At 38.3% G+C, this 25,765-nt stretch overlaps 1 protein-coding gene across 15 annotated transcripts in view; it reads right to left on the bottom strand.

Moving 5' to 3' along the window:
- Positions 1-25,765, bottom strand: part of ATM (ATM serine/threonine kinase) — a 134,625-nt gene that overhangs the window by 73,276 nt on the left and 35,584 nt on the right. For 9 of the 15 annotated variants that reach the window (XM_045482693.1, XM_045482692.1, XM_045482691.1 and 6 more), the window contains 14 exons: positions 25,627-25,752; positions 24,937-25,062; positions 23,900-23,989; positions 22,475-22,646; positions 21,084-21,283; positions 15,114-15,196; positions 14,862-15,017; positions 14,118-14,193; positions 13,859-13,989; positions 13,013-13,133; positions 6,171-6,344; positions 5,108-5,277; positions 3,380-3,626; positions 157-272 (listed from right to left, as the gene is read on the bottom strand). In XM_045482693.1, coding sequence (XP_045338649.1) covers positions 157-272; positions 3,380-3,626; positions 5,108-5,277; positions 6,171-6,344; positions 13,013-13,133; positions 13,859-13,989; positions 14,118-14,193; positions 14,862-15,017; positions 15,114-15,196; positions 21,084-21,283; positions 22,475-22,646; positions 23,900-23,989; positions 24,937-25,062; positions 25,627-25,752 — 1,988 coding nt within the window. The remainder of the gene's footprint in view (positions 1-156; positions 273-3,379; positions 3,627-5,107; positions 5,278-6,170; positions 6,345-13,012; positions 13,134-13,858; positions 13,990-14,117; positions 14,194-14,861; positions 15,018-15,113; positions 15,197-21,083; positions 21,284-22,474; positions 22,647-23,899; positions 23,990-24,936; positions 25,063-25,626; positions 25,753-25,765) is intronic. The other 6 variants (XM_045482686.1, XM_045482685.1, XM_045482689.1 and 3 more) reach the window with 2 other exon arrangements.

Below are 25,765 nucleotides of genomic sequence, written 5' to 3'. Positions count from 1 at the left end.
TGGTACTTCAAGTCAAAGGCAGTTACTTTTAAAGAAACAATTCAAAAGCATAGCTGTGCCTAAAAACTGAAATAGACATTTGAGGGTGTCAAGCAATAAGCTTCCCAAGGAAATTCTGAGATTGCAGCTAATCCGCTAAGTTTAAAATACCCGTACCCTGAAAAGTCACCGAGGTCAGTGCTTTGGCTGCCACCAGAAGTTGCTGGTTCGTGTAACGTCATCAGTAACTCCACAACAATCTCTGGTAAATTACTGAGGAATAAGTGATCAATCTGTAAGGATACAAAATTAAAATAATGTTTAAGGTCTTATGTCTGTGAGCTTTAACACGGCTCAAGGGGCTAAGGTTACGGCATCATTTCCAAAATTAATCAGTGACCGTAAAAGGAAACAGATGATGAAAGACCTAAGATCTGCCAAGACATATGGCTAACTCCACTTTTTTCTGCTAGGCAACCGACTTGTAGCCTGGGGGAGAGTAAGGAAATCTAACCAAACAAGACTCCCTTAATCTGACTCTAGTTTCATTTTAAAGAATCATTTTAACTAAGGCTTCAGCTGTAGCACTGAATTCCTCAACCTAGTAATTTTCCTGCCAACCAAATTCCCCACTGATCTACACGGCTTCTCAGTCTGCATTTTACTCTTGACTCACTTGGGAGATCTCTCTCACTTAACAATACTTGTAAGAATTCCCAGTGACTGGCAATAAGCATTTCTCTGTTCCCTGTAGAACTTTCCCCCAGATTTCTACTTGGCTGATATGCCAAATTCTGAGCCTAGCTGGCCCCCACATCCCCTGTCATCATCAGTCAACTAAAATCCTCGCAGACAGGAGCAGGTTCTCCATCGATCCACCTCCTGTTACAGCGGCCTTCCAGAGAGGCACACATTCTCTAATTATACAGAAAGGGCCTGCTGCGTTACATATACCCCAGCCAAGTGAAGGACGGTCATGAAGTTGTGAAGGAGGACTCATTAGCTCTCCAAGTTAGGAATTACAAGGGCACCAAACTTAGAGGCAAATAAACGGCTGATTTACTTGGTGTGCAAGGAGGTTTGAAAACACACTTCCTAGGGGCGCCTGGGTGGCGCAGTCGGTTAAGCGTCCGACTTCGGCCAGGTCACGATCTCGTGGTCCGTGAGTTCGAGCCCCACGTCAGGCTCTGGGCTGATGGCTCAGAGCCTGGAGCCTGTTTCCGATTCTGTGTCTCCCTCTCTCTCTGCCCCTCCCCCGTTCATGCTCTGTCTCTCTCTGTCCCAAAAATAAATAAACGTTGAAAAAAAAAAATTAAAAAAAAAAAAAAAAAAAAGAAAACACACTTCCTCATAACAGAAGCATTTTAAAATGTGACAAAAAGGAAGCCAAACGTAAAGGTGCTAGCCTTTCCCTCAGGCTTACACATCCGTCATTCAGGTCACCACTTCCAAGGTTTCAACCCTCTTAAAACACCAGCTCATTTCAAAGTATATCTGGGACAAGGAAGGACAAATTGGCCCCATCTGATTAATAACAAAGGAAAAACTCATGAATTCCCTTACACAAAAAATGACCAGCGGCTTCACTAGTTTCCTATTATTCTGTAATTAGCCCGATCTGTACTGTTTAGCTGAGGGACATACAAACTGTTCAGATGTCTAGGTACAGCTAAACAATTTTACAACTGTTAATATTTTTGGCTTTCCACAAGTGACAGTTTTAAGAGGCTTAGAGACTAATAATAATAGCTGCACTAACCCTTACTCACTGAAAAAAGAATCAACAAGATGGATTCAGAGAAAGTGTGTATTAGAGAATCAAAGAAAAACTTAACTTGGACAACTTAATGCTAACTGGAATTGAAACTAATAAAAATTTATGTCTTTAACCAAGAAGATAAGAAATTATCATTTAAGTTTGCCTCTCTTCATTCTCAAGACTGATGTTTCAATCAGGCCTCAGTGTAATTATGTTCTCCTCCTAGACTTACTCCGACTCTGAAAATTGCTATGTTTTGGTTTGAATAATTTTAAAAAGTAGTAAGATTAGGCCTGCTTAGAAGTCTAAGCAGGAAGGTGGGCTGGGAGGGGATAAAAGCAGCGTCTTTCATAAATTCCATAACCTCTGGAGCTGTAACATCCAGTTCCAAGTAACTTTTGAGAAGGGAGCTCCTCGTTTGCCTCCAGACTGACTGAGAAGCAGCTCTGACTGGCAGTGGTCCCTCTAAGCAGCTGGGAAATTCGTTCCGTTTGCTGGCTCCATATAGGTCAGGGGCAAACAAAAAAAGTCTTTTGAAGTTTATCTAACTAATTTTAACATTAGCCAACTTTGCTTAGTCATCCCTTACTTACAAAACAAAAAAGTTGAGAGTTACCAATCCTCTTTGACCTTAAACAAAGTTTATATATGTGTTTTTAATGTAATCTTCCTCAAATTATTTTGGATGTATGTAAGTTATATTAAAAACAGAAGCTGTTAGATCCTTTTTTACTTGACTCCATCTTTTCTCAAATTATGAGTATTCACTACATACTAAGTAGCAGGGGTACAAAGCAGAAAAAAAAAACAGCACAAAGTCTGTCCGAGTACTCACAGCAGAGAAGATAAACCATATTCTTAAGTAACTTACATTACACGTTAAAAGGTGGTAAGTGTCATGGAAAAAAGAAAGAGCAGAGCATGGGAGTCTGGGATCATACTTCTCCCTGAACAGTAAAGAGCTCAATGGGACCGAAGAGAAAGTGAGGAACACTTTGTATACACTGTCCAGTAGTGCATGGATTGAACACCCAGCTTGCATTCACGTATTACTGCCAATAAAAATAAATTTTAAAAATGAAAAAGCAATAAATTTCAAAGTTTTTAAAAATTTTTCTGATTAAAAACATTTCATTTATAAAAGCCACTCAAAAGAAGAGACCACTGTAATAACAACAATAAAAAAATTCACGGATTGCCTACACTAGACAGTGATGACTACATATTAAATTTTACTACATAAATGATGACTGGTCTTAAAACTTTAAAGTCACATCTCAGGGGGCACCTGGGTAGCTCAGTTAGGTGTCCGACTTCGGCTCAGGTCACAACCTCACAGTTTGTGGGTTCAAGCCCCAAGTCAGGCTCTGTGCTGACAGCTCGGAGCCTGGAGCCTGCTTCGGATTCTGTGTCTCCCTCCCTCTCTCTGCCCCTCCCCCACTCGCAGAGCGCTCTGTCTCTGTCTCTCAAAAATGCATAAACATTAAAAAGAAAGTCTTTAAGTTACATCTCGGACCAATTAGGGGCTGAAGAGGGGTGTCTGGCTGGCTCAGTTGGTAGAGCATGAGACCCCTGATCTCAGGATTGTGAGTTCGAGCCCCACATTCGGCCTAGAGCTAATAGGTAAAAGTGAAGTCATACCTGTTTTCCTAGTAAGTTTTCATCTTTGAGTGTGTCGTAGACTTTGGTAGCAGTCTCTCTCTGCTGTGCTGTCTCACTTTCTCCTGTACCCTCATAGGCAAAGTAAGGAAGAATATTTACAAGAATCTTTGGAAAACAGTGTGTTAGAAGAGTTTTCCAATCCTCTTGAATCTGATTTGCAATGGACTTCACCTCATCAAAACGACTTCTAATCACCAGATGTGGGATCAAAACCTTGTAACAAGATCTAAAAATGTAAAAATTTCAAGTACATATGATATATAACTTCTCAAAGTCAAATTTTACAACACAGCCCTTAAAATAAGGAAACGAGCATTAGAACATCACTTTGTCTAGATCACTAAACATTCTTACTCTAATTTTATAAATGCAGAGATGAAGTTAAATAAATTTTAAATAATCACATAAGAAAACAGAGATCTTAGAATACACCAACCTAATTCTATGATCAAAAAAAGTGGGAAATGAATTTCTCTCTTCTACATTATCAATTTATGCAAAATTATTTATGTAGAATGAAATGTGAAAGAAATGTATGAATTCAGACTATTTTTCTAAAGTTTACTTGTTTATTTTGAGAGAGAGAGAGCACACGCACAAGCAGGGGAGGGGTCAGAGAGAGAGGAGAAGAGAGAGAATCTGAAGCAGGCTTCACACCGTCAGCACAAAGCCTGATGTGGGACCAGATTTCACATATGGTGAGATCATGACCTGAGCTGAAATCAAGAGCTGGACGCTTAACCAACTGAGCCACCCAGGTGCCCGGTGAATTCAAACTATGAATGTAAATACTGTTATCGCCAAAATGAAGCAACAAGGATCACTGAATAATGCACTGCTTTCCCATCATCCTGAGACCAAAACATTATTCTCTAGATGATTCTTCAGTTGTTCCAAATCTATTTTCAAAGTTTTCTTCTCAAGAGTTAGGATTTAGCAAAATAAGTATTTTTACGTTACACTTTAAATCTAATAAAAATAATGACAAAATGGTCCATAGCCAAGGAACAGAAAGGAAGAACAACGCAGAAATAACAGCCACTAGTAATTTGTCTTTGGTTTGTCATAGGGAAGAATACCAAACATTAAAGCTAAAAGAGGGGCGCCTGGATGGCTTAGTTGGTTAAGCATCCGACTTCAGCTCAGGTCATGATCTCACGGTCCGTGAGTTCGAACCCCACGTCGGGCTCTGTGCTGACAGCTCAGAGCCTGGAGCCTGCTTTGGATTGTGTCTCCTTCTCTCTCTGCCCCTCCCTCACTCGTGCTCTGTCTCTCAAATATAAATAAATGTAAAAATTAAAAAAATTCAAAAAAAAATTTAAAGCTGAAAGAGTCCTTAGAGACTGATGTTACTTCCTTACTGTACAGATTGAAAAACCAAGGCTGAGCGGGTATTTTCATGGCTTGCCTGAAGTTACACAGCTAGTTACTGGCACAGCTAGGACCAGACCCTAAATCCAGTGATTCCCTTCAGTACACTCTAATTAAAACAAGCAGCCCTGTCTCTCCTACTATACAGCCCCCAAGCTCCGGATGTGTGTGTGTGTGCGCGCAAGTACATGTGTATGTGCATGTGTGTATGCGCGTGTGTCAGGTGGGGGTGGGGGGCTCCCAAACATTACCCTCTAATTTTAGTATATGTGCTGCTGAAGCGAGCACTACCCTCTAATTTTAAAATGAACATATTTCACGTGTGTGTACACCTACCTATAGAAATCCTCAACATTTGTGTAGTTTAATAAAATAAAAGGAAAAGAACATAAGCTGTGTTCAGTATCTTGAAGATTCAGCCATTCCAAAACCAGATAATCCAAATGAGAAGCCATGAAGTCTTCTAAATGTCTGTACCCAAAAGTTTCAGAAACTTTCTCTAAAACCTGCACAAATCAGAAAGAAGTCAATGCTTTAAGAAACCAACGAAATAATATATCTAGATCTAAATCCTTCATTATTTATTTACAGCATAACCTTGACACGTTCATTCAACTATTCTATACCTTGGCTTCCTCATCTATGAGATGGAGATAATAAAAGTACTTATACTTCAGAGACGCTAAACAAGAAAAATGTATTTAATATAATTAGCACATTGCCTGGCACATAGCGACCACTCAGTAAATGTTAAAAGGTTAAGTGGTCTAAGATTGATTACCCACAGGCTGGCCTACTTTAAGGGTCCATGGAGACCATGCTGGTAGAATCCTGAATGGTCTGTCAGGCCACTGGTCTATCACTGGTTCATCACATGAACATCTATGATGGAAAGGCGTGGAACTTTCCAAACCATGGAGGTGAGGTGGTGGAACGGGGCAGAGGCAAACATTCAACAACAACGTGCTGATGTGATTGCACAAATGGACTCTAGTGTTCCTTTCCCAGTCTTGCAACTTTAAAAGTGTCACAGCTCTATGACTTGCCTTCTAGCCCTGCTAGATCCCAAGGTCGTGACCCAGAACTCCCAGGCAAAACACCTGCTACTGCTCTTTTCTCTATGGGTCTCCCTCAATAAAAGCAATTGCAGAGGGCCTGGTCTGCCTGATGAAACGTCACTGATCCCTATCAGTTCAATGAACACCCCGTGACACGCTGGAGGTAAAAAATAAATGATACCGCATACAAATAAACATACGCTAAAGAGTTACTACTTTCCAATACTCCAGATCTAAAAAATAAAACGGTCTCCAAGAGGCACTTTAAAGTAAGTTTACACTTTTTAAATTATTTACAAGTTACCCAAGGAAGATAATAAAAAGTATTCATCCACATGTACCTTTTTAATGAGGTGAGGTTCTAATCCACTCTCTTTCACAGCCTTGCACAGGGCAAATAAAGCCTGTTTCTCACAGACGGGGCTGCAGCATAAAATCACAGCCATCGTCATCAGCAGGACAGATTTTCTGTTATAAACCTCATCTACGAGTTCAGCGTTCTCAGCTCTGTGGGCCTGCAACAGAATTTTAAAAACAATGATGTCATATGAGTACACAAACATTACAAATAAACCAATCAGGCTAAAATCAATGTTCACCATTATAACGTCTAAGCAGCCAGTGAGCAATTTTATTTTTTTATTTTTATTTAAAAAAAATTTTTTTTTAACATTTATTTATTTTTGAGACAGAGGACAGAGCACGAACAGGGGAGGGTCAGAGAGAGGGAGACAAAGAATCTGAAACAGGCTCCAGGCTCTGAGCTGTCAGCACAGAGCCCGACGCGGGGCTCGAACTCACAGACCGCGAAATCATGACCTGAGCCGAAGTCAGCCGCTTAACTGACTGAGCCACCCAGGCCCCCGCCAGTGAGCAATTTTAAACCCTAGAGTGATGGAGCCAAGAGCAGAGATATGAGAAAATATCAAAGTTCCCAGAGTGCAAAAACTGTTTCTGATAATATCTTAGGGAAAGAATTCACAAACATTTCAGTGAGGTATAAAGCAATTTAAAGAAAAACAAGAAAGAAATTGCAACAAGGGCAACCTGATGGTCACCAGAGAGGCAGGTGGGGGGGGGGAGGGGAGGGTAAACAGGTGATGGGGATGAAGGGTGCTCTTGTGATGAGCACAGGTGATGTAAGGAAATGCTGAATCACCACATTGTACACCTGAAGCTAGTATAACACTGTAGGCTAACTGACTAGAATTGAAACAAAAACTTAAATAAAAAAAAAAAAAAAAACCCAAGTAGGGGAGAATAATTAAAAGCTCCTTTTCAATTACAATGTATACATCCTGAGATGTTTTTATTATCATAACTTCATAGACAGCACTTTATACTGCAAAACATACAGTCACGTGTACTGTCAAAAGTAAAAATGGGGGCGCCCGAGTAGCTCAGTTGGTTAAGCGTCCAACTCTTGATTTTAGCTCAGGTCATGATCTCGCAGTTGTGATCTCAAGCCCCACGACAGGCTCTGCACTGGGCAGGGAGCCTGCTTGAGATTCTCTCTCTCTCCCTCTGCCCCTGTCCCACTTGCATGCGTGCATGGGCATGTGTGCTCTTTCTCTCTCTCAAAAAAAAAAAAAAGGTAAAAATAAAATCATGCAATCAGACAGAATGACACATGCTTCTAGTTTAATGACCCATCATTATAATATCCCAAAAGATGTGAACATTTTTTGACTAGCTATAATTGATAAAAGCTTCTCGGGCGCCTGGCTGGTTCAGTAGGTGGAGCATGAGATTCTTGATCTCAGACTTGTGAGTTTGAGCCCCACCATCGGTGAAGAGATTACTTAAAAATAAAATCATAAATGGGGCGCCTGGGTGGCTCAGCTGGTTAAGCATCTGACTTTGGCTCAGGTCATGATCTCGTGGTTCGCGACTTCAAGCCCTGGGTCAAGCTCTGTGCTGACAGCTCAGAGCCTAGAGCCTGCATGAGATTCTGTGTCTCCCTCTCCGTCTGTCCCTCCCCCACTCACACTCTGTCTCTTTCTCTCTGTCAAAAATAAATAAACATTTAAAAAAATTAAAAAATAAAATCTTAAAAGAAAAGTTTCTCTTCACATTTAGAAACTCTCCTACACATTGATCCTACTTCTGGTTTTTTGGAACAAGGAAAAGAAAGAGCCTTTACTAAATGGCCATCACTGACATGTTTGAAAATAGCTATGAGGTTCCCACTAAGTCAGCTCCTTCACCAACTCCTTAGGAGAGACAGGATCTACAGACTCTAACATCCTAGTTAAAAATCTACTTCTACTCAGAACCAAACCCAAAATACAAGCTGCCTTCTATAATGTATAGATGAGTCCAGATTCTTTTTATCAGCTTGTTTGTGACAGTAAGCTTCTATTGATGACATCTAAGGCAGAATTTGTTTCTTTTGATAACTATTGCAATGGGATTCATACAGTGCTCTCAAGAGTAAAACTTGTTAGGACTTGTTACCAAATGAATTTCTATCAAGTCAATATTTTCCCTTTTTGCTTAAGACAGGCTAATTTTAAAATGTACCATATACATCTCTATTAAATCTTATATTATTCACATTCATTTTTCCAATCTATTGAAACTTTTTTTGAAATTCACATTCTTTCACCCAACTGTCCAAAAACTGTCCTTTTGTGTTATCACTGACTAGATAGTATTTGATTAACCACCTCATATACTTTTCACAAACATATCAAGGCATAAATAAGTGAATAAATTCTAACAGTCAGATAATTTTGCCATTTAAGAAAAATATTATTCTACAAAGAAATATAAGAATCATAAGTCTCCCTAAAGAACACCAATATAAGTTGATCTCCCCTATCAGAACATGGTTTTCAATCCATTTCTTCCTACCATCACCTTTCTCCAAATTGGTTTTTAACCAGATCTTACAAAAAATATTTTAAGAAGACAGAAATCACATCAAGCAACTTTTCCAAACACAATGGTATAAATCAATTTAAAAAACCTGACAAAACCACAAATGCACGCAGTCTAAACAACATGCTACTGAACGCCCAATGGGTAAATGAAGAAATCAAAGAGGAAATAAAAATATACATGGAAACAAATGAAAATGAAAACACAATGATCCAAAATCTTTGGGATGTAGCAAAAGCAGTTCTAAGAGGGAAGTTTATAGCAATACCTCAAGAAACAACAAAACTCTCAAGAAAACAACCTAACTTTACACCTAACAGAACTAGAAAAAGAAAAAGCAAAGGCCAAAGCTGGTGGAAGGAAGGAAATAAAGATTAGAAAGGAAATAAAGAAAAGAGACAACAACAACAAAAACAAAAATCAAGGAAGCCAAGGGCTGGTTCTTTGAAAAGATCAACAAAATTGATACTTTAACCAGATTCATCAAGAAAAAAAAGAGGACTCAAATAAAATCGCAACTGATACCACAAAAATACAAAGCAACTGATACCACAAAAATACAAAGAATAAGAGAATACTATGAAACATTATATGCCAACAAACTGGACAATCAAGAACAGATGGGTAAATTTCTAGACACATAAAGTTCCAAAACTAAATCAGGAAGAAATAGAAAATTTGAATAGATTACTAGTAAAGAAATTGAATTGGTAATCAAAAATCTCCCAACAAACACATCCAAAACCAGATGGCTTCACAGGTGAATTCTACCAGACATTTAAAGAAGAGGTAATATTTATTCTTCTCAAACTACTCCAAAAATGAGAAGAGAAAGGAAAACTTCCAAATTTGTTCTATAAGGCCCTGATACCAAAACCAGGCAGACAGACAAAAAAGAGAACTAGGGGCCAATATCCCTGATGAATGCAGATGCAAAAATCCCCAACAAAATAATACCAAACTAAATTCAACAATACATCAAAAAGACCATTCGCTGCAGTCAAGGGTATTTATTTCAGGGATGCAAGGATGGTTCAATATTCACAATGTGAATCAATCACATTCAATCAATGTGATACATCATATTAACAAGAGGAAAAATAAAAACCCTATGATCCCCTCAATAGATTAAAAAAAATTTAACAAAATACAACATCTTTCATGATAAATACTCTCCGAACAAAGAGGGATTAGGGGAAACAAAGCTCAACATGATAAAAGCCATATGTGAAAAACCCGCAGTTAACATTATACTCAATGGTGAAAAACTAAAAGCATTTACTCTAAGAGCAGGCACAAATAAAAGGTGTCCACTCTCACCATTTTTATTCAACACAATACTGGAAGCCCCAACTACAGCAACCAGACATGAAATAAAAGGCATCTAAATTGGTAAGGAAGAAGTGAAACTGCCACTATTTGCAGATGAAATGATACTACACATAGAAAACCCTACGGAGCGCCTGGGTGGCTCAGTCAGTTAAGCGTCTGACTCTTGATCTCAGCTCGGGTCATGATCTTGTGGTCATGATCAAGCCCCGCATCGGGCTCTGTGCTGACAGTGCAGATCCTGCTTGGGGTTCTGTCTCTCCTTCTCTCTGCCCCTCCCCTGCTTGTGTTCTCTCAAAATAAATAAACTAAAAAAAAAAAGAAAACCCTAAAGACTCCATCAAAAAACCATTAGAACTCATAAATGAATTCAGTATGCTGTTGCAGGATACAAAATTAATACACAGAAATCTGTCCCAGTTTTTTATACACTAGTAACGAAGTAGCAGAAAGAGAAACTAAGAAAACAATGCCATTTACAATTATACCAAAAAGAATAAAATACCTAGGAATAAATTTAACCAAGGAGGTAAAAGACCTATACTCTGAAAAAATAAAGTATTAATGAAAGAAACTGAAAATGACACAGAAAAATGGAAATATATGTCATGGTCTCATATTGGAAGAATTAATATTATCAAAATGTCCATACTACTCAAAACAATCTACAGATTCAATGCAATCCCTATCAAAATACCAACAGTATTTTTCACAGAACTGGAACAAATAATCTTATAAAGCTTGTATGGGACCAGAAAAGACTCTGAATAGCCAAAACAGTCTTGAAAAAGAACAAAACCAGAGGTATCACAATCACAGTAATCAAAGCAGTATGGTACTGGCATAAAAAAAGATACACAATCAATGTAACAGAAGAGAGAGGCTAGAAATAAACCTACACTTACATGGTGAGTCTACGACATAGGAAGCAAGAATATACAATGCGAAACAAACAGTATCTTCAATAAAATGGTGCTGGGAAAACTGGACAGCTACATGCCAATAATAAAACTGGGCCACTAACTCCATACACAAAAATAAACTCAAAATGGATGAAAAGTCTAAATGTGAGACCTGAAACCACAAAATTCCTAAAAGAAAACATAGGCAGTATTCTCTTGGACACTGACCTTGGCAACAGTTTTCTGTGTATCAATTCAGGCAAAGAAAACTAAAGCAAAAATAAACTATTGGGAGAACACCAAAATAAATATGTTTTGCCCACCAAAGGAAACCATCAACAAAACGGAAAGGAAAGATATTCGTAAGTGATATATCTGATAAGGAATTAACATCCAAAATATATAAAGAACTTCTACAATTTAACACCTAAAGAAAAATTTGATTAAAAGATGAGCAGAGTACCTAAACAGACATTTTTCCAAAGAAGACATCGAGATGGCCAACAGACACATGAAAAGATGCTCAACATCATTCATCATGGAAATACAAACCAAAACCACAACGAGCTATTACCTCACACCTGTCAGAATGGTTGCTATCAAGAAAATCAGAAATAACAAGTGTTAGTGAGGATGTGGAGAAAAGGAACCCTGTGCACTGTTGGTGGGAATATAAAATGGTGAAGCCAATGTGGAAAACAGTATAAGGTTCTTTAAAAAATTAAAAATAGGAATCCCTTATGATCCAATAATTTCACTACTGGGTACTCACTCAAAGAAACAAAAACACTAATTTAAAAGATATATGCACCCCTATGCATTATTCACAATATCCAAGTGATGGAAGTAACCCAAGTGTCCACTGACAAATGAATGGATAAAGAATATATGGAGGATGAGTGCGCAGGTGGGTGCAACAGAATATGACTCAGCCACAAAAAAGAATGAGATCTTGACTTCTGCAACAATGTGGATGGACGCAGACGGTATTATGCTAAGTGAAATAAATCAAAGAAACACAAACACCATAGGATTTCACTCCAAGTGAACAAAAAAAAAAATCAGACTTTTAAATACAGAGAAGTGGTGATTATCAGAGGGGAGGTGGGTGGAGGAATGGGTGAAAGAGAGAATGGAGATTAAGAGGTATAAACTTCCATCTATAAAATAAGTCACAGGGATGAAAAATACAGCACAGGGAATATACTCATAATAATGTAACAATGCTGTATGGTGACCACGTTTATAGTATGGTGACTACGTCTATCGTAAGCACTGGGTAATGTACAGAATTGTGAAATTATCATGTTATACACGTGAAACTAATATAACATTGTACGTTAACTATACTTCAACTTAAAAAAAATTTTTTTTATTTTTTTTCAACATTTATTTTTTTTTGGGACAGAGAGACAGCATGAACGGGGGAGGGGCAGAGAGAGAGGGAGACACAGAATCGGAAACAGGCTCCAGGCTCTGAGCCATCAGCCCAGAGCCTGACGTGGGGCGAACTCACGGACCGCAAGATCATGACCTGGCTGAAGTCGGACGCTTAACCAACTGCGCCACCGAGGCGCAACCTTTTTTTTTTAAATTTATTTTTATTTATTTTGAGAGAGACAGACACAGCGTGAGTGGGGGAGGGGCAGAAAGAGAGAGAGACAGAGACAGAGAGAAAGAGAGAGGGTATCCTAAGCAGGCTCCACACTGTCTGCGCAGAGCCTGATGCGGGACTCAAACTCACGAACCATGAGATCACGACCTGAGCCGAAACCAAGAGTCAGACATTTAACTGAGCCAACCAGGCACCCCTCAATTAAAATTTTAATGAAAAAGGAAGCCATTTATTACACCCAATAAATTGTGTTCTTCCCACAAAAATAGTACATCTAAGTGGAATCAAAAGAAATTGCCATTATTGGACCAAGTCTAACCTATAATAAGGTAATTTCAATTAACTCATACAGTTGTTTTAGTAAACCCGCGGATGTCGTCTTAGACCACACTTGGTAAAGTAGTATATACCATATTTATAAGAAGTGTATGATACTAGCAAGTATTAAAATTACTACTTCTCTCATTCCTTCCTGAGCTTTCGAGTATGCATTTTCAAAAGCTGTTTGCTGAAGCTTCAAAGGAAGTGCTTTCAATAATGTGGAAGAACCTCCGTGCTTCATATCCTGGAATAATCTTAAAAAAAAAAAAAAAAAAAGTAAAAAGTGAAATAATTTACCTTAAATACAACTTTCCAAAGTATATTACCAGACACAAATAAATCGCTATGTGACACACACTAGCATACTGGGCCTTGTTTCAAAAAACTAATGAAACCTGAGCCCATTTAAGCAGCTTATATTTTAGGTAGATGTGTTAGAACATAACATTTCAAGGGTTCAAGAATGCTGAACAGCCTGACAAAAACATTCAGTCCTAAAAAATTACAGTTGCTCCTTTAAGTACTCAAACATAAAACAGGTCTACATGATAGAATCACTCCAGTGCCTGACTGCATGTTCACCAGAATAAATATAATCGTAATTAGCACCAAATGAAATGTCCCAATCTTCATTTTATAAACTCATATAAAAGTCACAGTGACATCCAAACATTCAATACCTTCTGGAAGGTGGTTAAGAGACACATCTTGTTCAACTCAACCACTTACTAGCTGTATGGCACGGAGCAAGTTATTTTCTCTCACTGAGCCACACTTTTTACTCACAAAATGGAGAAAATAATAGTATCTAAGTGATAAAAGTGTCAGAATTGAGAGAAAACATAAATGCCAGGCCTACAGTATATGCCCAGTAAGTGCTACCTACTTTCAATATCACAACTAGTGACCCACAACTGTGACAGACGAGACACTGCCATCTCCAGCATTCTAGACACGTCATGAATATAGGACCTATTACCTATTGATGGACTCTGCGGCCAACATGCTAACTTGATGATGATTATCAGCAAGAAAATGTGGAAAGACTTCGTTCACAGGAAACTCTTTGCCCATCACATTAAGAATAGCCCATTTTGAATAAGGATCAGCCTATGGGAAAAGAACTAAGGTTAAATATGAAATACTAAGACAAAAATTATCCATCAACAAACAGAAACAAAAGCTACTTTAAAAATTTCAATAGAGACCTTACTAATAATTGATGTGGAATAACTCACCTCGAGCAAAGTTTTAAGGCATTTTACTAGTGCCATTCTTACAGAGAATGTGCATTTCCCCTCCTTTGCTAAGTGCCTGAAATAAAGTAAGTGTTTCAAAGTCAAATAATTATTCCACTAAAAGCTCAGTCAAAATATATCATTGAGTATCATACTTATTCTAGGTTTCTTCCAAAATTTCTTTTCATACTAAATTTAATTCTCATTCTGTAATTCTCATAGGCCAATATTCTCAGCTTCCAAAAAACTCCAAATAAAAAAAGTTAGTTTGAAAAGGAGTTCATTTTAATGTACCTTATTTGTTTTCTATGATCATGCCTCATCTGGGGGCTATCATACTTCAGCTAACCATGTTATTTATAAACTTGCTTTAAAAGGAAAACATTTGTAAAACTTGTTTTTTTATCAAAGATTTCAAAACCACACTCTACACTGATTCAGAAATCCTTACAAATCAAGTGGGAGGAGGGCTCTAAAGATGTGCTCCTCTGTAAATATGGTAAAACTTGCCTCGTGTCACGTCACGCTGTGACCACATGCATACACTGGTGACAAGGCCAATGTGTTCACTGTTCTTCAATCAATCAAGGAAGGAAACAGAAATTACATTCTGCTATTGTTAAAAGATGTATATACTCACATTCAAGGATTCGAACAAATCACTAATGCAGAAAGACAAACTTAACAATTGCATCCATAGTAGTAAAAGAAAGTTAAGAACGCCACAAAATACTCTGCACCTACCAGAACGCTCCGATCACTGTTAGAAACTGCCCTTGAGCATCCCTTGTGTTTTCAGCATCCATACTGCCTTGACACAGGTTCATCACTATATGAACGACGTGGTTTAAAACTGTTTTGCAAACATCCTGGTCACGGCGATACAAAGAACACACGTTGCTGTAGTGGAAAAAATTTAACTTTGTAAGTACAGCACAACACACCAGTTAGTTTATAAATTTAAAGTGAACATAACACATGGTTTTAATTTCTTACGATAGTGGCTTTAGGAGTTCAACAACCTCTTCCATCGGCAAAGGATGTTCTTCTCCAGGAAGCTCCTTTAAGAGCACTAGATACTAAGACAGTTGAGAGGGTTAAATCATTTTTTTTCTATAGGTCATTTGCTTAAATAAGTATACATATGTAACCATAAATTCACACATTAATGCATGCACACGTGTGCACACACAAATACACACACAAGACCAGTGAATTTGTAAAAGAGGCAGTATAGTAACAAAAAGGGTCTGAAGTCAAACAGAGCTGGACTCAAATCCCAGCACTACAACCTATTACTTGCATGGTTAAAAAACGTGCCTTGTCATCAGGGCCTTGTACTCTCACCTGTAAAATGCGGACAGGGCACTTACATGGCCAGATTACTGAGGATTAAAGGAAATTAATGTAAATGTCTAGCATGTATTGTAGGAATTCAGTAAATAGATAGTTGTAATCACTGTTGGGGTTAAAAGCCTGCGCAAGAATCTGAAATGATTATTATGTTCCTATCCTCCAAAAATAATGCTTCGGGATAAGACTTCAATGGTTCAAAACTGTTCTATGGAATATTGGACAAAAGACATAGTGGTGGGCAGGGAAAAGGCAAATACACTGGCTTCTCTTCCTAAAGGCAACCTTGTAGGGTTCTCTATGGTACTGGGGATACCAAGGGCCACTCAGCAACTACCAGGTATAATAATGGCAGTTGTAACTAGGCAGCCGGTTTCTGAGAGCCGCCAAACAATTTTCTAGCTATAGTAAGAAATTCAAAGATACTTTTTCCTATCATCCATATGTAGAAAAATGTTTCTTCCTCCTTCTCAGATATTATAAAAGAAGATTAAATTGGACCATTTTAAATATTTGCTTTGAGAGTTACATGCACGATGTCACAGAGTTATCTTGAACTGACTTTAAACACCAAAGCCTCAAGAAAAGCTCAGAGCCTTTCTCACTGGTCGGGGCTGGAGACCTGACTAGAGTGTTGGCCAGGGTCAAAACCAGGGGATCACACAAGGCTCAACTGAGCACATTTGCTGGGGTCAGAGGATCAACAAGCTTGTTCACGACAGCTGGAACATGACAAGGATTCCACAAGGATTCAAACTTCATGACTATAAGAGGTTCTAATTACGGAATCCCCTGGCATGTTTCCCGGGTCTGAGGAAACACAGGCATGTTTGCCAATTTTCTGGGACTAGGGACATGCCCATGGACTCACCCAGCATACTTGCTGGGCCAGAGGCTCTCCCTAAATGTTCAGTAGTGCTGGGGCGAAGGAGATGACTTACATGGTCAGGAGCTAAGTAACATATAAGAATACTGAGTAACCAAGTAAATTGTATGGAAGTTAAATGGGAAGCCAGGTCCCTTACTGTTGGGAAAGGTAGCTAGAAATATGGACAGAGAAAACAACAAATCCTATGATGTTGGACTGGAACTGAAGATATCTATTGGTAGGTGGACACATTAATGGGGGTAGGGCAGGAGAGGGATTCCTTTCTTAATATTCTCAAAAAAAACAAAAAACAAAAAACAAAAAAAACAAACCCCAAATCTGTATCTACTTATTAGGAAACATGAGACAAACCCAAAGTGAGGGTTTCTAAAGAACAAGTGGCTATATTTCCCTTCTTCTGATGCTTTTAGCCTAAAGCCAACAGAAGAAGGGAATAATAAAGATCAGAGAAGAAATAAACAATATAGAAACAAACAAACAAAAAACCCAGAACAGATCAATGAAACTAGAAGCTGGTTCTTTGAAAGAATTAATAAAACTGATAAACCCCTAGCTAGACTTACCAAAAAGAAAAAAGAAAGGACCCAAATAAATAAAATCACAAATGAAAGAGATTACAACGAACACCACAGAAATACAAACGATTATAAGAGAGTAATATGAAAAATGATACGTAACAATTTAGGCAATCTGGAAGAAACAGATAAACTCCTAGAAACATACAAACTATCAAAACTGAAACAGAAATAGAAAATTTGAACAGGCTCATAACCAGCAAAGAAATTGAATCAGTAATCAAAAATCTCTCAACAAACAAAAGTCCAGGACCACATGGCTTCCCAGGTAAATTCTACCAAACATTTAAAGAACAGTTAATACGCTTTCTTCTCAAAGTGTTCCAAAAAGTAGAAATGGGAGGAAACTTACAAACTCTTCTATAAGGCCAGTATTACCTTGATTCCAAAACCAAAGACTCCAATAAAAAAAAGAATTGTAGGGGCGCCTGGGTGGCGCAGTCGGTTAAGCGTCCGACTTCAGCCAGGTCACGATCTCGCGGTCCGTGAGTTCGAGCCCCGCGTCGGGCTCTGGGCTGATGGCTCAGAGCCTGGAGCCTGTTTCTGATTCTGTGTCTCCCTCTCTCTCTGCCCCTCCCCCGTTCATGCTCTGTCTCTCTCTGTCCCAAAAATAAATAAAAGTTGAAAAAAAAAAATTAAAAAAAAAAAAAAAAAAAAAAAAGAATTGTAAACTAATATCCCTGATGAACATGGATGCAAAAATTCTCAACAAATAGGGGCGCCTGGGTGGCGCAGTCGGTTAAGCGTCCGACTTCAGCCAGGTCACGATCTCACGGTCCGTGAGTTCGAGCCCCGCGTCGGGCTCTGGGCTGATGGCTCAGAGCCTGGAGCCTGTTTCCGATTCTGTGTTACCCTCTCTCGCTGCCCCTCCCCCGTTCATGCTCTGTCTCTCTCTGTCCCAAAAATAAATAAAAACATTGAAAAAAAAAAAAAAATTAAAAAAAAAAAAAAATTCTCAACAAACTACTAGCAAATCCAATCTAATAAATAGTACATTAAAAGAATCATTCACCATGATCATGGTCCTGGGCTGCAAGGAGGGTCAGTATTTGCAAATCAATCAACGTAATACATCACATTAATAAAAGAAAGGACAAAAACCATACGATCCTCTCAATAGATGCAAAAAAAAGTATTTGACAAAGTACAACATCCATTCTTGATACAAAACTTCAACAAAGTAGGGATAAAAGGAACATATGTCAACATTCATAAAGGCCATATGTGAAAGACCCACAGCTAACGTTCTCAATGGGGAAAAACTGAGAGCTCTTCCTCTATGGTCAAGACCAAGACAGGGATGTCCACTCTCACCACTGTTATTTAACATAAGACTGGAAGTATGAGTCTCAGCAATCAGACAACAAGAAAAACAAAGCATCCAGGGGCGCCTGGGTGGCGCAGTCGGTTAAGCGTCCGACTTCAGCCAGGTCACGATCTCGCGGTCCGTGAGTTCGAGCCCCACGTCGGGCTCTGGGCTGATGGCTCAGAGCCTAGAGCCTGTTTCCGATTCTGTGTCTCCCTCACTCTCTGCCCCTCCCCCGTTCATGCTCTGTCTCTCTCTGTCCCAAAAATAAAATAAACGTTGAAAAAAAAAAAAAAAAATTAAAAAAAAAAAAAAGAAAAACAAAGCATCCAAATAGGCAAAGAAGTCAAACGCTCACGATTTGTAGACAACATGATATTCCATGTAGAAAATCTGAAAGACTCCACCAAAAAATGCTAGAATTGATACACAAATTCAGTGAAGTCACAGGATACAAAATTAATGCAGATATCTGTTGCAGTTCTGTACACCAATAACGGAGCGGCAGAAAGAAATCAAGGAATCGACCCATGTATAATTGTACCAAAAACCCTAAGATACTTAGGAATAAACCTACCAAAGAGGTAAAAGATCTATAGTCCGAAAACTATAAAACACTGATGAAAGAAATTGAAGAAGACACAAAGAAACAGAAAAACATTCCAAGCTTATGGATTGGAAGAACAAACATCATTAAAAAGTCTATACTATTCAAGGCAATCCATACATTTAATGCAATCCCTATCAAAATACAACCAGCATTTTTCACAGAGCTAGAACAAACAATCCTAAAATTGGTACGGAACTACCAACGACCCCAAATGGCCAAAGCAATCTTGAAAAAGAAAAACAAAATGGGAGTCATCACGATTCTGGATTTCAAGCTATACTACAAAGCTGTAGTCATCCAGGAAGTGTGGTACTGGCACAAAATCAGACACGTAAGTCAATGGAACAGAACAGAAAACCCAGAAATGGACCCACAATTATACGGTCAACTAATCTTCAAAAAAGCAGGAAATAATATTCAATGGAAAAAAGACAGTCTCTTCAGCAAATGTTTAGGGAAAACTGGACAGCAACATGAAGAATAAAACTGGACCACTTTCTTATACCGTACACAAAAAAATTCAAAATGGTTGAAGGACCTAAATGTAAGACACGAACATCAAAATCCTACAGGAGAACACAGGCAGCAACTTATTAGACACATCTCCAGAAGCAAGGGAAACAAAAACAAAAATGAACCACTGGGACTTCATCAAAATAAAGACCTTCTGCACAGTGAAGGAAACCATCAACAAAACTAAAGGGCATCCTATGGAATGGAAGAAGGTATTTGTAAATGACATATCAGATAAAGGGTTAGTATCCAAAATCTACAGCAAACTTAGCAAACTCAACACACACCCCCAAAAAATAATCCAGTTAAGAAATGGGCAGAAGATATGAATAGACACTTTTCCAAAGAAGACATCCAGATGGCTAACAGACACATGAAAAGATGCTCAACATCACTCATCATCAGGGAAATACAAACCGAAACCACAATGAGATACCACCTGATACCTGTCAGAATGGCTAAAATTAACAACAGAAGAAACAACAGGTATTGGCTAGCATAAGGAGAAAGCAGAACCCTCTTACACTGTTGGTGGGAATGCAAACTGGTGGAGTCACTCTGGAAAACAGTATGGAGGTTCCTCAAAAAGTTAAGAACACAACTAACTACCCTATGACCTAACGGTTGCATTATTAGGTATTTACCTGAAGGATGTAAAAATACTGATTTGAGGGGCGCCTGGGTGACTCGGTTGAGGCGTCTGACTCTTGATTTCGGCTCAGGTCATATCTCACGGTTCGTGGAGTGGAACCCTACACTGGGCTCCACACTAAGAGCGTGGAGCCTGCTTGGGAATCTCTCTCTCTGTCTCTCTCTCTCTCTCTCTCTCTCTCTCTGCCCCTGCCCCATTCGTATTCTCTCCCCCTCTCTCTCTCTCTCAAAATAAAGAAACATTAAAAAAACATACTGATTTGAAGAGACACGTGGGGGGGCGGGGAGAGGGGCAAACCATAAAACAGACTCTTAACCAAAACCAAACTGAGGGTTCCTGGAAGGGAGGTGGGCAGGGGGATGGGCTAGACGGCTGATGGGTATTGGGAGGGCAACTGTTGTGATGAGCACTGTGTGGTGTATGCAAGTGAAAAAAAGAGAAGGACAAATGCCTATACTACTCAAAAATACGAACGTCCTAAGGAAAGACTACAGAACTGTTCCAGATGGAAAAAGACTGAAAACGCAAGACAATTCGAGGCAAGGATAGAGAATTACTAAACAGGCAGATGTGGTAAAATGTTACCTGTGGAAGCATGTGAAGGAAATATGGGAATTCTTGTAGTTTCATTACTTTACTGTCATCTTGAAATTACATCTAAAAATATCTACAACATGTAAATAAGGTCAAGGCAAGACTCAGAATTCAACTACAAGGTATGTATTATTTTTACTCGGGAGTCTGTGTTTCTTGGCCTACTTTAAAGTAATTTATAATAATTAATTATAACTAAAAATAATAAATGTATCCAAAGTCCAACCGAGTTTTAATGTTTCACTATCCACTTAAAATTTTTTTCACAGTACATGAAAAAGAAAAGTCTATTTTATAACTAGCATCAGATTTTTATATTTTTATAACCAGCATTTTTTTATAACTAGCATTTTTATAACTGGCGTCAGATTTGTTCCTCAAGGAAGCAGTTTCAAACCATCACAAGTACCATATACTCTATTTATCCAGCAACATCAGACGGAACTGAAGGTGTGTCACTTTCCCTGAACTCACCATGTGCAGGTGGAGGGATTTAGCAGGGTCCAGCATGCTGGAATCAATTAACATTAACAGTCTCCTCCGAATGTCAGCTGCTCTGAATGACACGGTACTTGTCTGAGCGGTAGTTACACACATACACAAGAACTTGAGCATGTCGAGGAAAAGTAGATCTTGCTTTGAAAGATGTTCTTCTGCTAAAGGATTCATGGCACCTGAATAAAAAGCACTTATTAAAACTAAGAGAGGGACACAACACACATATATTGAACATTAACTCAAACATTTTCCAGTCTACAAAAAAAAAAGAGAGGGATAAAAGTCTACGGAAAGCAAAATTATGGTGAAAGTGATTAAACACTAAAAGCTTCAAAATTCTTCATGAAAAGTTACTCTAGGATTCTGTCATCAATAAATAATCTACACAAACATTCACGGAAGCACTGCCAAGTACAGCGAAACAGAGAGGAACCCACACTTCTGACAAAAAAAAAATGGTCACGTGAGTTATGGTACATATGTTAATTTGGATACTATGAAGCCATTAAAAAGTACAATGATCGGGACACTTGGGTGGCTCAGTCAGTTAAGCATCCGATTTCTGCTCAGGTCATATCTCACAGTTCGTGGGTTTGAGCCCCGCACTGGGCTCTCTGCTAACAGTTCAGAGCCTGGATCGTGCTTCAGATTCTGTGTCTCCCTCTCTCTCTCTGTCCCTCCCCTGCTCTAAATCTCTCTCTCTCTCTTGCTCTCTCTCAAAAATAAACATTAAGGGGCGCCTGAGTGGCTCAGTCGGTTAAGCGTCCGACTTAGGCTCAGGTCATGATCTCACGGTCCGTGAGTTCGAGCCCCACATCGGGCTCTATGCTGACAGCTCAGAGCCTGGAGCCTGTTTCGGATTCTGTGTCTCCCTCTCTCTGACCCTCCTTCGTTCATGCTCTGTCTCTCACTGTCTCAAAAATAAATAAACGTTAAAAAAAAAAAAAAAATTTAAAAAAATAAACATTAAAAAAAAATTTTTTTAAGTATAATTGCCAATAAAGCTTAATGAAAAAAAATGCTCACAGTTGTTAAAAGGAAATGAAGGCATAAAAAGACACGTGAACAGTTGATGCTGATTCCAAAAAGACAAAAAAGGTTAAAAGTGATGGCCCCAGGGGTGTTTTCACTCTCCTGCCTTGTTTTCCAAATAATCTATTTTAAATTCCTTAGATGAAGAATAACACAGGTAACTAACAAATTCAATTCAAAATCAGAGAAATCTAAGGTACACAGAAGGGAACCAATCCCACCAGACTATAGAAGGGAAAATAACATGGGCAAAAAATTGGTATCTCTGAGGCCTTTCGTCATGCCAAATCAATACAAAGGGAAAAAGAAATCCCAAGCAGTAAATGCATATTTACCAATAGTATTTTGACCCTCTCCAGATACGTTAGCATCACTAACACTGGCGGCAGGGTAATCACTGAATAGACTCATGGATGACTGATCCTCCGCCTCCATCAGACTTTCGTCAGGATCATCTTCCACTGATTCCACTTCTCCATAGTCAAACGGCTTTCTGCTGAAGGATGCCTTCAGAGAAGAAAAACAAAGATGTTTAAATTGGCTTCTTCCAGAAGCATGTTTTAGTTAAAATTCAACTAATCAAACAATTCAACATTCACATGTATGAATGCTGCGGTATTATTTCTATTAAATGTCTAACAATAAAAAATGGATAAACTGTAGTATGTATATACAACAATACGCAAACCTTAAAAATAATTTCTTACAATAAGCTTTATAACACCCAAATGTCACGAGCATATGGGGAAAAGTATAAATTGGTAGGGCTGTTTTTGAGGAAATTGACAATATCCATCAAAAACTAAATTCGCATTCCTTTTAAACAAGCAATTCCGCTGCTAGAATTTATTCTACATTCGTGATATACACACATACTAGTAGAGAAAAATACAAGAATCTTTACCACAAAACTCTCTGTAACAACAAAATAGAAACGACATCTAATGGTAAGGTCAGATGGACTATAAATACATATAATGAGATTCCCATATAATGAGATACAATGCTACTTTAAAAAAACAAGTAGGAGCGCCTGGGTGGCTCAGTCAATTGGGTATCTGATTTCGGCTCAGGTCATGATCTCGCAGTTCGTGAGTTCAAGCCCTGCGTCCGGCTCTGTGCTGACAGCTTGGAGCCTGGAGCCTGTTCCAGATTCCGTGTCTCCCTCTCTCTCTCTCTGCCCCTCCCCTGCTCGTGCTCTGTCTCTGTCTCTCAAAAATAAATATACATTAAAATAAATAAATAAATAAAAAACAGCAGCATGTAGCAACATAGAAAAATGACCAAATTACAGAATATTTTTCATTCAACATACATTTGAGTAAGTAGTGTACGTGCCAGGCACTGTTCTAGACTAAAGAATACATGTAGCAAAAGCCCATTCGTATGGATGGAAGAAAAGTCAATGCCATGATGAGAAGGTGTTGTTCGTCTGACACAGTTTTTGTTTTTATTTTTAAAGATAAACAATTATTTTGAATTCTGGTATAGTGTTACATAGAAATAAGTGTAAGCCTGGATGATTACTTTACAATCATTCAGTCTATTATTAATTACTGAAAAACTAAAAGCCAACCAGTATGTACTGATATTAAGAAGCAAAGAATATATTCCCCTCCAAAACCAAATAACTTCAATTTCCACATTTAAAAATACATAAGGTGCCATATATCGTGAGATAAATACCTACCGAAGAGAGGTATCAACGAAAAAAGAATCAAAGAATCAATGAAACAGGGTGGTAAAACACGCATACTTACTAAACTTCTACAAATATCTGCAATATCATTCATTAGCTTTGATGTCAACAATCTCAGGAAAAATCCAGATGCAATCTTACTTGGACTGGGCTGTAATGAAGACAAAAACACAAGCACACAAAAAAACAAAAACTTATTCTTGGCAGACAATATCTTCTCTATCTTAAATGAAATACCAATTTTCTTTGACGCTGGAAATTCTCTATCATGAGAAGCATGGATGATCAGTTTACTATCAGGGCCAAGATATAAACTGCATCAACAACATCAACAACACTAACCTCTTTTCTTAGAGTAATAACTACAGCACATTTAAGTATATTGTGTATAAACATTAAAGTAAAATACCGACTACTGACCCTAAACACAAGTGATAACTGTAAGTTTGAATTCATACTTCCATTTCTCTCCTTCCCCATTTACAGAAAAACACAGAAAAACACACTACGTTTTTTTAGTTAAAAAAAAAAACAAAAACACATTATAAAATCAAAAATATGTGCTGGTAATATTGTTATGTAGCCATGTAGTTATTATTAGCTTTCGAAAAACTTGCTTTCCAACTGTGACTGACACTCTGGCCTGGCTCAGGTACAATTTAGGCCTGTTCCAAATCGAAACAAAGATGACACAGAGCAACACTCTTTCTGCCCAGGGTTCTACAAGACTATCTGGGCAAAAGAGAACAAGGCATGTGCTGGAGTTCTCTATCTTCATGGTGCTCACTAGCCCCGGTACAGTGGTATGCACCTCACATGGCCACAGTCAACAGATTTTTACTAAATGAAAGAAAATACGCTGGCCATAAAAGAGTTGCCTCTGAAGTTGTCTATAAAAGTGGTAATCCCAGAAACCTTCCTGAAATGATGAAATTCGTTCCTGAGAAACTCAGATTACCTGTTGCCTTATTCCTATGGATGCTACCTTTATTTACATTCCATTTAGTTGTAAATTACAAATGGACCAAAAAACAGTACCACCAGCACCCAGTTATCCACCACGCTGAGTGACCACACAGTGAAGTAAGAACACCTTACCCTGGTACAGTTAGACAAGCAACGTGTACAGAGATGCGTCAAATTTCTCAGTGAGACAATCCTAGATTCTTCATGGGGCTTATTTTTAAACACAGTGATACTTTCTCCGGCACACTGCATGAGAGACTATTGATAAAAGAAGAAAAAATCCAAACTCTAGTTAAAATGACAGTTTAGGGATTGCTCTTCAAAGTCTACTTAAGAAATAAAATCAGTGTTCTTAAGTTATACTTGGCTATCCAGAGTAATTAAAAGTCATAGTAACAATTAACAGTGTCTTTAATGACTTAACGTATACTCTGTTCTCCTTACAAACCACACGCTGACAGAACAGGACTCAGAGATGAAAGTAAGTTTCATGTGTCCAGCAAACCTGCTTAACACTCAGTCAAGGATTCTTGAGGATAACTGATCACAGAAAAAACATTTAAAAGTGCCCATACCAGTCAGTATTTTTCTTTAACAAGATTAAGTGTTAATGTGATACTATTTCAATTACTCTACGTATAGTTGGGTTAAAATCAAGTTTTAAGGAAGGATGAATAGTTCCATTTCTCTCAGACAGCAAAAACCAAAGAGAAAAGGTTACCCTATGTAGTTTTTATGTTTTCTCAAGCAAATATACCAATTTCCCCAGGAATACATTGCACTCATATTTATCCAGAATGTGAACAGAATGAATTCTCATACCTTGGCTTTCTGGAACAACTCTGATTTATATGCTTCCTCTTCAGCTATTACACCCATGTAACAATAGCAGCCAAGAACACCCACCACAAGACTTGAACATCGGATAAGCGTTTCTGCATCTGTAGACTTCAAGTGAAGC

This window comes from Leopardus geoffroyi, chromosome D1, assembly GCF_018350155.1.
Source record: "Leopardus geoffroyi isolate Oge1 chromosome D1, O.geoffroyi_Oge1_pat1.0, whole genome shotgun sequence".
Classification (NCBI taxonomy): domain Eukaryota; kingdom Metazoa; phylum Chordata; class Mammalia; order Carnivora; family Felidae; genus Leopardus; species Leopardus geoffroyi.
Note: the sequence above shows the minus strand (reverse complement) of the source record. Positions and strands in the feature narration are given on the sequence as shown.